Source organism: Hypanus sabinus, chromosome 5, assembly GCF_030144855.1.
Source record: "Hypanus sabinus isolate sHypSab1 chromosome 5, sHypSab1.hap1, whole genome shotgun sequence".
NCBI classification, from domain to species: domain Eukaryota; kingdom Metazoa; phylum Chordata; class Chondrichthyes; order Myliobatiformes; family Dasyatidae; genus Hypanus; species Hypanus sabinus.
The window spans coordinates 47,814,156-47,830,376 of NC_082710.1; the positions used below are offsets into that span (position 1 = coordinate 47,814,156).

Below are 16,221 nucleotides of genomic sequence, written 5' to 3' on the forward strand. Positions count from 1 at the left end.
AACACAATGCATTGACCATCCACACATGGTTGAGGTTCAGTCATTGTTCAGAGAAAACATCAAAATAGGGAAGCTACATGATCATGGAATGAATGCTGGTGCCAGAATGGGTAGTTTGAGTATCTGAAGAACTGCTGATCTGGGGTTTTCACACATGATGGCCTCTAGAGTTTACACAGAATAGTGCGAAAAAACAAAGATATCCAGAGAGCAACAGTTCTGCGGCTGAAAACACCTTATTACTTAGAGAGGTCAAACTGACAGGAAGACAACAGGAATTCAAATAATTATGTGTTATAACAGTGGTATGCAAAAGCACACCTCTGAATGTATTACCTGTCCGCTTGAAGTGGATGGGCTGCAGCAGCAGGAGACCACACCAGGTTCCACTCTTTTATCTAGTGAAGTGGCCACTGAGTGTATATTCTCCTTCAAGCCACATGAAATATGTGTCATCCACTTATTGATTTTTATTCAATTTATTGATTTTCACTACATATTATCACACAATTTTATGTCATATGTATACAAATTTCCTACCTTGCTGTCATCAATGATAAATATTTCACTTGCATTGCACCTGATGATCATTCATGCAGCCTATGAATCTCTTAAACAAAAATGGAAGCATCTTAAAATAATTTGGTTATTTTCGTAAGTATAATGCTGAACCAGCACGTCTGTAACCAATCCTGCTTTCCTCTACACTTCTACACCCCAATCTATTTACGAGTTCATCAACGTTTGGTTCTTTTTAAAAAAAAATTAGAATGGACCAACATTTTCCAGGTACGTATTGAGTTCGATCAGTTTGTTTGAGCTCTATACCACCTTACAGGCATGCCATAGCTTCATCAGCTTGAGCATTTCTGGAATGTTTCCACACTATTTTATGGATTTATGCAAGTCCCGATCTCTCCATTAATTATGTGATTGAGTTTTTTTTAAAAATCACTTTAAATAAAGCAATTGTCCACAAACATTTTAACACTCCAAACCTTTACAGCACCTCCTAAATTCAAGACAACTCTGCCAGGTTTGATTTCAGCATTACCGAAACAAGGAAGGTATCGAGAAGTCCCAAGCATTGATATGAGGAGATGGAGGGGAACGTTGACGGGGGAGTCGGAGTTTGGGTGAATCGTCCACATATTATTAAAAAAGAATTAGGCTAATCGCTATTATGATTTGTAGCGATCATAAATCCGTGACGGGTCACAAAGAAATGGATTAAAAACTAACTACCCCTATTTAATAAAGGCGATTTATAATGATTTTAAGGGGGCTTTTTTGCAATTCTCTAAGCGCGTTCTTTACATAACAAGCTTCAGTTCAAGTACCTTCATCAGCGGCACTGAGCCCCTTTCCTGCCGACCGCAAGGGGCACGACGCGAAAAAATCAGAACCGACGCAACTGGTCACCTCACTTAATCACGTGCTTCTAAACGTCACTGGTCAGTCACATGAGACCATGGTGCCAAATCATTTGATTCCTTCGTTGACTTGTATGTTGAATTGAAAGGGCAGCAGCTGGAATGAACCCCTACCGATACCCTATTGACAATGACAACAGTGGTAATACTAACTGCCCCAAATTAAGATCCCGGATTAATGAGTATTTTTCCCGTTTTTCAGAAAGACACATCTAGAATTACTGCAGGCAATGAATCGCTCTTTTGGTTCTCTTGGTCTTTGTGGAAGTCAACCTGTCTTCAAAGTCGAAGTTTTAACTTATTATTATTTGCTTTATGCTGTTCTAACCTATTTTATCTGCAATATTTTGTCGCTGTGATTTCAGGTCGCAGACCAGAGAAGCATTAACTTGCTCTATGGTCCTATCCGTTGAGAATTCTCAGTATCTTCCGTTTCGTGTCAGATTTCGCGAATCCTCTGAATATTGCTCTGGCATCGAAATTAAACCATGCCTTGAAAAAGAAACACACGCACGCAATTATACCTGTGGCAAAGTGAGCTATTTTATTGTCAATGTGAAATATACAGCGCAGGACTGTAAAAACTTGTAGGCACAAATGACTTAGGTACAGGCATTTAAATAACATTAATGAAATATATTTCAATGATTCTGAACAGAATTAATACATTTGCTTTATTTCTATATCAAGCAGTCGCTCCCGAAAAAAAACATACATTTCAATTTGGAGCGATGGAACAATACGTCTCTACAAAATAATTCATAATCATATCCCCTCAGTCGGATCAATGCTTTGCTTAAATATATTTAAACTTCGGCCAGCTTTCTTCCAACAAGTATTGGGCATTATTTGATCAACTATTGACTGCCTTTTGCCCTTTGATGTAAAAAATTTTCTTCATGCTTATTACTACCTTCTTGTTATTGAGTTTACAAAACGTAATGACACACAAGCCTCCTCTTTGGAGGGATAACAGAAGGTGCCTGTATTTTAAAAATCCATGGTGCTATTTATCTACTGACTGAGTGACGCTATGTAAAATGAACTAGATGTACATGATCACTGTGCTATTCAGTATCTTTACAGTTTTATTGTTACCCCCACAAACCCAATCCTCGCCCTCAAGAATAAAATTGGGAAAAAATGCTGTAAAGAGAAATTCACCCGGATTAAACGTCATCGGCACTGATTTTAGGATGTTTTTTTAAAACGTCATGCAAGGTTAATGCATCTATTATATAAATAGCTTAAATCAATAGTTCATTATTATGACATTTCCAGTTATATTGATTGAAACTATTTGTCCATTGATCTTAAAAATATTCGTCCATGGACCTTATTTTAGAATATATGTTTGCATTTATAAGGTGCTTTTTGTTAGTGAATACGTCTCTATGCATTAATAAATAAAAATAACCGCGATTGAACACGTCAAAATGAGTGTGCTTTAATTAGTGAGTGGCTTTGTACTCAAATATAAATATTCGTGTTGCATTCGGATCATTTAAAAGAAGAAACTTTGCTATTTAATAGAAATACACGGCTCCTCCATTAGGGCAACCTAATAGTTCCGCAAGGGGACATTTCATTTATGTTTTAAATCTTATTTTGGCTTGATGAAAAAGAAAAGACAACACGTTTCGTCTTTGAGATAAAGCCCCACGGGCGGCCGCCGGGTCAGTTTCTTCTCTTCATGTTGAACCTGACCGGTGCACAGTTTTTTTTATTACTGTTGCCTACGGGCTGCTGGCAGTTCACATAACGACACACTTCCCCTTGAGTTTCTCTGTCCTCTTTTGCTGCTTGGATTTCTTCCCGTCGATTTGCAGGCTCACCGCCCTGCGCTTCTCCAGGTTCAGCAGTTCCTGGAAGAGCTCCTTCACGTTGTGATTAGTCTTGGCTGAGGTCTCCATGAAGCCGCACTTCCACCGCTTGGCCTGGGACTCGCCGTCACTGACTTGCACCTCCCTCAGCGTGTCGTCGCACTTGTTGCCCACCAGCATGATGGGGATGCTCTCCACGTCTCCCTTGATCTGGCATACTTGTTCGTAGATGGGCTTCAGTTCTTCCAAAGACTGTTTGCTTGTGATGGAGTACACGAGGATGAAGGCGTGCCCTTTGGAGATGGAGAGGCGCTGCATGGCCGGGAACTGGTGACTCCCCGTGGTGTCAGTGATCTGTAAAGTGCAGATGCTCTTGTCACAACTGATGACTTGGCGGTAAGTGTCTTCGATCGTGGGGATGTAGCTCTCCCGGAAGGTCCCTTTGACAAACCTGAGTACCAGCGAGCTCTTGCCCACGCCTCCCGCTCCGAACACCACCACCCTGTAATCATTGCTCTGTTCCGGCATCTTGTTGGTTGGCTCACACCGTCACCTGGAGTCAAAGGGAAGAATATTATATACGTTCAACTCATTTCTAAACCGATCTTTTAACAACATAGAAAAAACAGTGGCCAGTTTATCCAATGTCAAAATTCATAAGCACAAGATATGAACCATATGCAGTGAACAGTTAAACGGGACTATTCCGCTACAGCTCGCCTTTCGAAGGTTAAAATGACACGGGGGCTTCTTTGCAGGACCCTCTCGTCTCACAGACTCCGAATACCTCGGGGATCATTTCGGTTCTTAAGCTACAGATCGAAACAAAACTAGAAATCACTGCAGGTCCAGAGTCATCTTATTGCCCTTGTCAGAAGACCGCTACCCAGTGTTAAAGACGCTTAAAAAAATAAACAATTACCTTGCGAAACCACAGCGTGGAGTATTTAGTGCCGAACGTTTATGCCGAGCTGCGCTGCGTTCAGTCTTGAGAACCCATCGCGGCTGAAGGATGGGAAGGATCGATAGCGAAGGAGTCGGCTTTCTGCTGACTGAAAGGGCTGGAGGGAGTTTCTGTCTGATATTAAAGACACCAGAGACACGCTCCATGCAGCGATGTTACGTATCTGGTTTGTTTAGTGAGCTCGGCGTGAGCAGGGAGCTGCCTATCGTCATCAGTGATTTTCAACGCTACGTCTCGGTGCGGGTGGTCAGGATGCTGCAGCAAGGGTCGGAGACCTGTTCAGTCTGAGGCAGTGCTGCTAATGAATCTTCCACGGGTAAGAGCAACCCCCAGCAGAACGCGATGGAGCGAGCGCAGCACGTATCAAATCCGCACTGTCAGCACTAAAAATAAACTATTTTCCATTCAACGCGATACGACTTGGGCAACGCTTCGTTTTGCGGGCTTTCTCTCAATGGACAAAATTTTCACGAATAATCAAGTAGCTGAAACAGTAATTATGCAATGAGGCGGAGGGGGCGGGCGGGAGCTGCAGTATTCCAAAACAAAATAAAGCACAAAATAAGTCGGACAACACCTGAAACTAAGGCTAAGGTTTACGGTCGAATATCTTTCCTCTGCTTTCCGCCTTCAAACGGTGTCACAGCTCCAGTCATCTTTAGCACTCTACGCTTTCAATTCAGTTTCTTTGTCACTCTTCCACCCCCCACCCCCAACCAAATGGCAGGCAAACACGCGGATTTTGTTTTCCACGTACTGCCGTCACTAACAGGTCTTATATTTACTGCATTTTAAGAAGTCAAGGTTCATCTATTTCCACGGGTTTACCAATTATAGAACGTCACTGCGGCACCCAAAGGCAGGGCCTATCTGGAGCAGCCCCGGTCCTCTTTAAACTATGTAACAGGATGAGAAATAACATTGCTCATTTTAGCAGTAAAACACTGCATGCTTGGCATGTTTAATGTCGCATATCATTTTACACTCCCAGAATACTTCAAATTATTCAGAATTATTCTGATTGTTAAAGCTCTACTTTCCTCGGCGTATTTCCCAGTCAGCTTTCCTTCATTTTGAAATCTAAAAATCTTAAGTATATATTCCAATGATTTAGGCAAATCCAGATGGGGTTATTTTGTAATCTGTTCTATTTACATTACGCCAGAGATCTGATATTTTTTCTCTTTTTACACAAAGTGAGGATTGGACCAATAGTTGTCTTTCAGGAATACTTAAATTATTTTGTCCAGCCGACAAATAGCCTCTTAGGCACTGAATAACGGATGGTAAAACAGCTAAAAGCAACACAATTAACACAACAGGCCAGGCAGCATTTAGAAAAATAGTACAGTCAATGTTTCCGGCCGAAACCCTTCGGCAGGATTATTTGTACCATTTTCCCTAGATGCTGCCTGGTCTGCTGAGTTCCTCCAGCACTCTGTGCGCTGCTCGGATCTCCAGCATCTGCAGATTTTCCCTAGTCAGTTACCCAGAGTAAGATTTGTAATCACTTTTCAAGTCCAGTGGCAACGAGTGAGAAATATTTAGATTTATGACACGCTCATGGAACATGCAGAGCGTAAATGGGGCAGTGTATTAGCTCAAAACAATGTCCTTTGTATATTTGATACTTCAAAGAAAAACGAAGAACGTCCTATTTAGAAGAATAGTGGGAAGCAAGTGGGAAATATGTAGGCATCAACTACTATCTTGGTCAATGGTCTGTTCGGCGAATTTGCCTAAATTACACTCCGTCTTCTAAATATTTCTATTGAAATTCTAAGCCCAAATTGCTCAAAGTTCATCTACATGGAACTATGAGGAGAAATTCCAATGTTTGTTTATGCTTTTTTATGTGTGACTATCAGAAAACTACTGTTGTCGGCATTAGGCATGTATAAGGCAAAATACCGACACACCATTCAAGAGCTTAGGTGTTTAAATTTATACTTTATCACGATCCTGAATAGTTTTACTGTGATATCGACACTGCTGCAAAGAATTGACAGCCAATTAAGCTCTGATATTCCTTGGTTACCTAGCAACCTCTCCCATTCAAAGACACTAATGTGGGAATTATTAATGCTTCTTAAAATTATAAATGAGATACAAAAAAACCTCATATTGCCAGAATTGCTAACTGAACACAAACGGATTGGCTGATGTTTAAACATGACTACAACAGAATATAGGCAGCCAGAGCAATTTACTGTTACTCATTTACCGGACACGTCGGAGAATATTCAGCAATCTATTGTGATGGGAAATTGACAGAAAGTTGTATTGGTCTTGGGTTCTTAGTTGCATCTAATGGAAGAAGCGAAGCATCTGCCAATCTAACCTGAAACTATGGACAAAGTTTTCTCCCCCCCTCCACCCCCCAACACACACACACACACACACACACACACACACACACACACACACACACACACACACACACACACACACACACACACACACACACACACACACACACACACACACACACACACACTCACACTCACACTCCAAAGCTGATTATAGCGAATTCGCTGTAAGACAGAAGAGAAACGGACCACAAGGAGTCCAGAATGATCAGGGGTTACTTTCCACCCACGGTCAGAATCATCATCATCAACAGTAGATCGCACGGGGTCAAGTATTGCAAGCGGATGGAAATAATATTCTATGCTTTAGGAATAACGGATTAAACGAACTACGTGGTAGTTGGAGAATTAATAGCTACAAGCAAATTGAGTAGGTTGAAGGTTGAATATCCGTTAAAAAGTGTTCTTTGCTCTAATTGGCCTCTCCCAATAAACGCAAGCTGACCGACCACACGGGCATTGGTGATATCGCGGTGTGCAGATGAGAGACACGCTTGAACAATACATGCTGATATCAATACACACGCGCATATTTATCTCTGCTTTTTTTTACAGTCTGGAGAATGGGGATAAAGAGATAGGAAGCAGTACCGCCCCTCATTCATTCGGCAGTTTGTGTCCCTGCACATCCTTTCGGCCGTTCACCGCCCGCCTCTCTTCCTTTCTTTTTCCCCCGGGCAACATAAAGGAACAGCAGCGGTAGGGCGGCACGGGTGCTCAAAGGAAAGCCTTTTGCCACCCCCACCAGAACAGGCTGACAGAATTTCCTGAATTCGTTTCGATATCCGTTATCACCCCACTGGAGGTTACTCTAGGCGTTTCCGATCACTTTGATTGATTTTGACCGGCTGTTTACAGCCGTTCCGAACATACTCAACGGGAAAAATAAGTTCTGAATGAGACCCCTGTGCGGGTCTTCCGATGCCCGTTTGGGACTCCTGGGAATCAGTGCTAACACTCGGCGATGGCACTAATTAGTGTGCCGTTCCTAAAAAAAAACCCCTCCTGCACCATTTGCAAAAAGCAGCAAACACTCAAGCGGATTTGCTCGAGCATTGCTTTGTTTCTGCAATAATGAAACAATTATATGCTGGATTTCTTTTAAAATGAAGGTCCGATCGACCGTTTCTTTAAAATAAGACGGAGGCACACCCACTCCGCGATACAGGAAATGCTAGAATTCATTTCAAAGAGCGGATCCTTCAACTCCTGGGGGATAAAGGCGTCGGCACCTTTCACGGGGTATAGGTAACATCGAATCTGTTATAAACATGCATCCACAATCGTGAATTCGCTCTTACTTAAGACAAGGATTTATATTCCTATGCATATTTATGTCTGTGCGTATGTGCATGCTCATACAGCAGAAATTAATTCCCAGAATGGAAACTGAGCAACACTTTACCTTCGGAAGGGATCCTCTTTTTTAAAAAAACTGGAAAGGCCGCTCGAAAGGGTCACATGCCGCCGCAAAGGAAAGCTCGGGTCTAGTTTTTCACGTGGACTGAGTTCGACAGTGATGAAGGGAGCCTCGCCAAGCTCCGGCTCACTGTGTGATGGTCTGCGATCGCCGCGACCGGCTACGCCTGGGGGAGGGAATAAGCGCACGCTGCTCTCGGCCCAGGATCTGTGATTAGATACACCGCCTATTATTGCAGCAGACAGATGGCACGTGATCCCTTTCAAAATAAGAGTCTCCGGCACTTCCAATCCATGTCTCTACCTGGCAGAATTGTACTTTAAACATGGGGTAAAATGTACGTTTTTGGGTATCTTATTGCCAAGCCTAGAGGGTTGGTGTATTGATAATAATACTGATATTAGCATATCTGTTCAATCAAAATAAATTCTCCAGCAATCCGTGCCCAGATAGATGGCTAGACATGGGTGGGATGTCAGTAAATGACACTGAATTTACCCCTGCCCTTGCCCAAGTTGCCCTGTGTGAACTTTCATAGCGATTGGTTGAGACTGAAAGTCATCAATAATGAGCCCAGTCCCGTTCACTCAGTTATGGACTTCTTCCAGCATGCACCATCTAGATGCTGCACCAGAGAAGAACACTTATATTCCTTCTAGTCTTAGTGCCCACCTTCATCAGCAGTAAAATCGTAATACTCAGATTATCACATGTGTATCATAATGTACAGTGAAATGTGTCATTTGTGTTTATAACAACCCAACCTAAGCATGTGCTGGAGGCAGCCCGTAAGCATTGGCAGTCCTTCCAGCACCATATTAGCATGCCCACAATGTTGTTTTATTAAGATTTTTTAAAAGACCATGCATGATATACTCTAGTCAGGCAACATCCATGGAGCCAGAAGCAGGGAAGTGTATCTATTCTGACTCCCTTTGCCTCAAGTGGGAAACATAGAAAACCTATAGCACAATACAGGCCCTTCAGTCCACAAAGTTGTGTCGAACATTTCCCTGCTTTAGAAATTACTAGGCTTACCTATAGCCCTCTTTGTCTTAGGTTCAGAGAAGCTGGGGTAGGGATGAAAAATAGCAAAGGGACCATCTCCGATGGGATGAGGCTGTGTTTGAAATGGTGACTTGCCGTTGATAAATTAATGAAAAATGTTAAAGAAAGAAGCAATATAAAGGAATGTAAAAGCTGTAGGAAATGTCGAGCTGGTCATGCTGCTGTTGTGGAAAAGTCAAATCAAAGAAATCAAAAGAAATCAAAGGAAATTTCTTGGAAAGGATGAAACCAAGGTTGCCATGGTGAGAAGTTGCTGATGAAACCATCCAACGGATGCTACATGTATATAAGATGTGCTATTTAGTTTAATTATTTGAGATTTGGAGATTCAAAATTTGGTGCCACATGGAGCAAGTGGATAGATCTAGATATGACCCTACAAAAATTACAGTGCCTGTTTTCCAACATCCATAATTATGGGAACATTACATCCAAGGATATATATTGTATGAAAATGACATACATGTGGGCAGTGGGGGTGGGATGGTTTTGTTGGTAAAGCATAAAATGAAATCCTTAGAAAGAAGTGACATAGGATTGGAAGATGCAGACTACTTGAGGGTACAATTTTAAAAAACTAATGGGAGTTATATAGAGACCTCCATAAAGTAGCCAGAATGTGGGGTACAAATTACAAGGGAGATGGGAAAGGCTTATAAAAAGATCAATGTTATGATGGGTATAGGGGATTCCAATATGTAGAAAGATTTAAAATATCAGATTGGTACTGAATCCCAAGAGAAGGAATTTGTAGGATTCCTATGAGATTGCTTTTTAGAATAGCTTGTGGTTGAACCTAATAGGAAAAGGCAAATCTGTATTGAGTGTTGTGTAATGAACCAAATTTCATTAGGGAACTTATGGTAAAGGAACCCTTAGGAGGCAGCATTCATCATATGATAGAATTCACTCTTCAGTTTGAGAGGTAGGAGCTAAAATCAGATCCATTGGTTTTACAGTGGAGCAAAGGAAGCTTCAGAGGCAGGAGAGAGGAGCTGGCCAAGGTTGATTGGAAGGAGACACCAGCAGGGATGAGAGTAGAGCAGCAACGGCAGGAGTTTCTGGAAGTAATTCAGAACATGTAGGATTGATTAATTCCAAAGAAGAAGAAGCATTCTAAAGGGAGGATGAGGCAACCTTGGCAGACACAGGGAGTCAAATGCAGAATAAAGGCAAAAGAGAGGTCATGTAGTATAGTAAAATCTAGTGGGAAGCTAGATGATTAGGAAGCATTTAAAAACAACAGAGCAAATACAAAAGCAATAAGGAGATAGATGAAATTTGAAGGTAAACTAGCCAATAATATAAAATGGGTTAACAAAATTCCTTTTCAGATATAAAGTATAAAAAAGAGGCAAGAGTTGACATCAGATTTCTGGAAAAACAACACTGGACAAGAGTAATGTGGGAGAATGAAATTGTATATGATCTGAATAAGTATGTTGCATCAATCTTCAATGCAGAAGCATGCCAAAATTCAAGAGTGCCGGGGCAATAATGAGTGTAGTCACTATTACTAAGAAGAAGGTGCTTGGGAAGCTGAAAGGTCTGAAGTTGGAGAAGTTACAAAACGAAATGGATTACACCTCAAGGTTCTAAAAGAAGAAGCTAAAGAGATTGTGGAGACATTGGTAGTGATCTTTGAAGAATCGCTAGATTCTGGAATGGTTTCAGAGGACTGGAAAATCGCAAATGTTACTCCACTCTTTAAGAAGAAGGCAAAAGACATGAAATTATAGGCCACTTAACCTGACTTCAGGGAATGGCAAGTTGTCAGAGTCCATTATTAAGGATGAGGCTTAGGAGTACGTGGAGGCACATGGTAAAATAGGGCAAAGTAGCATGGTTTCCTTAACGAAAAATATTGCCCGACAAATCTTTTGGAATTTTTTGAGGAAATAACAGGCAGGATAGACAAATGAGAGTCTGTGGATGCTGTTTACTTGGATTTTCAGAAGACATTCGACAAGGTGCCATACATGAAGCTGTTTAATAAGCTGAGAGCCCATGATATTACAGGAAAGGCACTAGCATTCACAAAAGATGGGCTGGCTGGCTAAAAGCAGAGTAGGAATTAAGGGGCAATTTTCTGGCTGCTAGTCTTGTTCTGAATGGGTCGGTCTAGGTTCCACACTTTTCACATTATAAGTTAATGATTTGGTTGAAAGAGTAGATGGCTTTGTAGTCAAGTTTGTGGATGATATAAAGACAGATGGAGCGGCAGGCAGTATTGAGGAAACAGGAAAAGGACTTCGACAGATTAAGAGAATGGGCAAAGAAGTGGCAGATGTAATGCAGTGTAGGGAAGTATATGGTCATGCACTTTGGTAGAAAGAGTAAAGGGATAGAGGATTTTCTAAACAGGGAGCAAATTCAGAAATCATAAGAGCAAAGTGACTTTAGAGTCCCATTGTAGGATTTCCTGAAGGTTAACCTGCAGGGTGAGTAGGTAATAAGGAAGGCAAATGTAATGTTAGCATTCATTGAAGTGGACTAGAATATAAAAGAAAAGATTTAATGCTGAGTCTTTATAACAAATTGATTAGACCATACTTGGAGTATTGCAAGCAGGCCCCATGTCTAAGAATGGATGTATTGGTGTTGCAGAGGGTCCAGAGGATGTTGATGAGAATGATCTGGGAATGAAAGGGTTAACATATGAGGAGTGTTTGATGGCTCTGGGCCTGTTCTCGCTGGAACAATGAGGGGAGATCTCATTGAAACCTACTGAATATTGAAAAGCCTAGATAAACTGCAAATATTTCCAATAACGGTAGAGTCTAGGCCCAGAGGGCACAACCTCAAAATAGAAAGATGTCCCTTTAGAATCACGATGAGGAAGTATAAATTTAGGAAAAGACTGAGTTTGTGGAATTCATTGCCACAGATGGCAGTGGAGGCCATGTCATTAATTATATTTAAAGTGGAAGTTGATAGGTAGTTTGTAAGAGCGTCAGAGGGTACGTGGAGAATGGGACTGAGAGGGAAAATTAATCAGCCATGATTGAATGGCTGAGCAGACTCAATGATTGAATGGTCTAATTCTGCTCTTATCTTATGGTCTTATAGTCTAATTATTATCGTCAGAGCAGCAATTCATGGTGATTGTTCAATACAGATGATTTTTTGAACATGTCTCACCTGTAACCTGTACTTTTCAGTTGAAGTGAGTACATAGGTGAAAAAGTGCTGTTTGTATTATATGCAATGATAACTCTAGCAACCATAAATCAATTACCAATAATACAGCAGAGTAATTGATTAGGACATGAACCTGGTTTGTAGATATTCAACCAAAGTGAATCAACTGCACATAAGAACAGGTTAACTGTAAGTTTAATAATCATTAGTGAGCACAGTGGTAGAATTTAGTTTATCCATATATACTGTAGCTAGATTTTTATATTGCATAGTAGTCCATTGCAACTTTATCATTGTTAGGTAAGAGTGGCTTCACAGTAAGTGAGCTGGTAGAATCACTGCCTTACAGTGCAAGGTTCAGTGGTTGCATTCTGTTAGCTGTGTGGAGTTTGTACGTTCTCCCAGAAACAATAAGGCTTTCCTTCAGGTACTCTGGTGTCCTCCCACAGCCTGAAAATGTGCAGCTTGGTAACCTAAATTGCCACTGTAAGTGCCCCTAGATTATAACTGAATGGTAGAATGTGGAAGCAATTGTTGCAAATGTAGGGAGAATTAAATGCAATTAATTTTGGATGAGTGTAAATGTGTAGTTGATAGTGCAGATTTAGTGGGCTGAAAGGCCTGCTTAAAATCTGTGTGTCTCTAATTTAATTTTAGGTTTTATATAACTAAAAACACTACATCATTTCTTTGACTGACACTTGTTTTGATTGTGAATTCCAATGGGGACATTACCAAAAAATTTTATTCTATTGTGGTATGAATAACTACACCCCTAAAATGTTTTCTTAGCAAGTTTGATCACTTGGAATAAATCAAAGTCTGAGAGATTAACATGTAATTTCAACTTTTAATTTACTAATACCAATATACTTGTTAGTCAAGTTATCATATCAGGAATGCAATTTAGATTTCAAAATTAAAAATTCTGAATAATCTTACATTTATACTTATGATTCATAATAATATTTAATATAAATAATTTAGTATATAACTGTGCAAATGCTTCTTATAAAATTAAGATGATCACCACATGAGATCACATAAAGTGAACAGCTTATAATTAACAGTTAAGATACCTGCCTGCAATCTTATTGTAGTCACATGGTTATAATGTTTCCAAAAAGATGTATGCAGAATTATGGAAAATACACAAATATAATAAAGCTACAGATATATTCAAATAAGTCATCAGTTGTGATTTAGATACTGGGAAAAGCAAATTTAATTTTCTCCAACTTATAAAGTGTTGAATAAATGGTTCATTGAAATATTTATCATAAAATACATTACATTTCATTTTTAGAAGGTCTGCAGCTTCAGGTGATGGGTGTACTCTAGAAGCAGTGTCTATATTGATCAGATAGGAAATAGTGGTGCTATGGCTCTATTGCTTAATATGCCTGCCAATTGGTTTTATTAATTGAGATTGGAAACTCAATATAACCTTAAGCAGGCCAGATGATATGAAAAGAATGATAAAAACAAACCTGGTGACTTTTTTTCTCATTTATCTGTACTGGCTAGCCTGTTGGGCATTTCCCAGATCCTCAATATTTATATTATACCAATAAAAATGCAATCACCTTATCAGAGATTTCCCTTTGTTTTACATTTTCCTCCCCCACCTTCCCTTTTACCAAAAACTACCATTTTTAATCTCTTTCCTAATTATGATGAGGAGTTCTGTACCTGAAATCTTAACTGTTTCTCCTTCCATAGGTAATTGCAGCTCTGTCCTATTTTGTGTGTTAATGTGCAAGCATTCATAGAATTTCGACTATGAGAAAGTGCTTTGGAATCAGTAAACTGCTTCTATAGATTACACAAGAGAGGTAGCAGATGCTGGAAGTCTAGTTCAACACCCACAAAATGCTGTAGGAACTCGGTGAGTCAAGCAGCATCAACGGAGGCGATGAAGGAAGGTGAACAGTTGACGTTTTATGCTGAACCCCTTTGTAAGGACAAAGTACTTCAGAGGGTTATTCAGAGTACTAGTTGCCAACAAATGCAGCAGGAGATATGGTGCATCATATAGGACTGTATTAAGCTCTTCAGTGACTGTATAAACCCCATTCTTCCACATAACACCAGCTTTTTCTATGATATATTTCTACCCGGAGGGCAATAATGACAGCAGCAAATAATTGCTCCCTCTCATTGGAATAATCTTTTAGAAATGCAGCATGACACATTCCCTAGTGGATATTCTACGCTAGGATTGCCTCATTGATAGCTATCGAGAAAAATGTGATGATCCTCAGCGCATGAGGGTTTTCCTCGATGGGCCATATAGCCTAATTCTTTTCCTATGTCTTATGGTCATATGCTCTTTTCCATTGCCTGTTGTTGGCAGGTGTCAGTCTCGATCTCTGAGACCCAGTATAAACTATCAATGCCTGATCACATTCTCTCAGAGACCATATCAGGAAAATAACAAATACATATTTAAATAACTTCTAAAAGTTTCCAAAATGAGAAAAATTTTGGAGCATAAATATGAAACTAAGGTAAAAGGTGACATATCAAACTATATGATGGATTTTCTTATTCTGAAACATTTGGAATATTAAATCATTTTATAAATAAGGCACAGACATATACTAAATTACTGATGCACAGCATTAAAATGATGCTTATATCAGTAGTTAAAATGAAGTCCCTTTTGTTGTGGGAATGACCGTTAATCACAAGTGAACTTGCGTTAAGTTTTAGTGAGGTTTTGCTCCAAGGGGAAATCTAGCTGTCCTTCCCAAGTGACAGGGACAGCTCAAAAGCAAGGCATTCCCATTTCTATCCCCATTCCCATTCTGACACATCATTCCACAGCTTCCTCTTTTGCCACAAAGAAGCCACTCTTAGAGTAAAGGAGCAACCTGATGGCATGAGGATTGATTTCTCCAACTGATAATACCTTCTCCACCCCCTTTCCTCTTCATCTATTCTCCACTCTGGCTTCCTACCTCTTCTCTACCTGTTTGTCACCTCCCCTGGTGTCCCTTCTTCTTCCCTTTCTCCCATGGTCTACTCTCCTCTTCTATCAGATTACTTCTTCAGCCCCTTACCTTTCCCACCCACCTGGCTTCAGTTATCACCTTCTAACTCATCCTCCTTCCCCCACCCACACCTTTTCCAGTGTTTTAACCCTTCCTTTTCAGAGATGTTGCCTGTTTATTTGTTTCCATGGATGCTGCCTAACTTGTGAGTATCTCCAGCATTTTGTGTGCATAGCCCAGTGTTTCCCAACCTTTTATAGTCCAAGACCACCATAAAGCACCTTCATACCTGCCAACACCCCCCAAAGCACTCTCATACTTAACAGCGCTGCTCTTAGGCACAATATACTTTCCAGCACCCCCATAGTGTAAAAGCATGTCTACCATATGCTCGCATGAGAAAATGATTCTGCTTAAAATTTTTATTTGTCTTTAAACCTAGCTTGCACAGTACCTGTGCGTGGTACAGCAGCTTCAATGTCAATGTGATCCTTGAGCTTGACGGATTTGATGGATTTAGCAGGAGTTGAAATATCTGGTTCAAGTTGGACAGCAAAAGCCTTAACTCCCCACATGTCCAAGTGTTTTCTGTTTTTTGTGAGTATGCGGTTCACTGCACTGAAGTCTCTTTCAATAAGGCAGGAGGATGGAAATGCAGTGAAGCGAAGTTTGGCTCTTCTTGAAGGACCAGGAAACTTTGTATGACAGTCTAGCCATATACCACAAAAGCCAATGTTTTTGAAAAGCATTTTTGCTTCTCCATCAGACAGAATTTTGATATTTTCTTCTTGCAAGCTCTCTTCCTGTTCTTTCACCTTGCAAAGAAAAAGGTTAATTACCCAGAGTGTAATTTTCAGATTGTTCAAACCCTTGAATTTATTTCTGAAAATCCTTCTTCAGTGACTACAGGTGTAAGCAATACTCTTGCAAGTCACTGTCTGTGAAAGAGAATGCCATACTTTCCATGCAGGGAAACTGTGAAAACATTCTTCTCCCAATGTTTTGCT

General features: G+C 40.4%; 1 protein-coding gene across 2 annotated transcripts; it reads right to left on the bottom strand.

Moving 5' to 3' along the window:
* Window positions 1-1,967: 1,967 nt before the first annotated feature.
* LOC132393686 (GTP-binding protein Di-Ras2) lies at window positions 1,968-8,212 on the bottom strand. Of its 2 annotated transcripts, none has more exons than XM_059969091.1 (2): window positions 7,995-8,212; window positions 1,968-3,809 (listed from the first exon to the last, which is right to left on the bottom strand). In XM_059969091.1, the coding sequence occupies exon 2, from the start codon at window positions 3,782-3,784 to the stop codon at window positions 3,188-3,190; it is 597 nt and encodes a 198-aa protein (XP_059825074.1). In that variant the 5' UTR covers window positions 3,785-3,809; window positions 7,995-8,212; the 3' UTR covers window positions 1,968-3,187. The 2 variants fall into 2 exon arrangements, with proteins under 2 accessions (XP_059825074.1, XP_059825075.1); XM_059969092.1 differs by lacking the exon at window positions 7,995-8,212 and adding an exon at window positions 4,179-5,239.
* Between the last annotated feature and the right edge of the window lie 8,009 nt (window positions 8,213-16,221).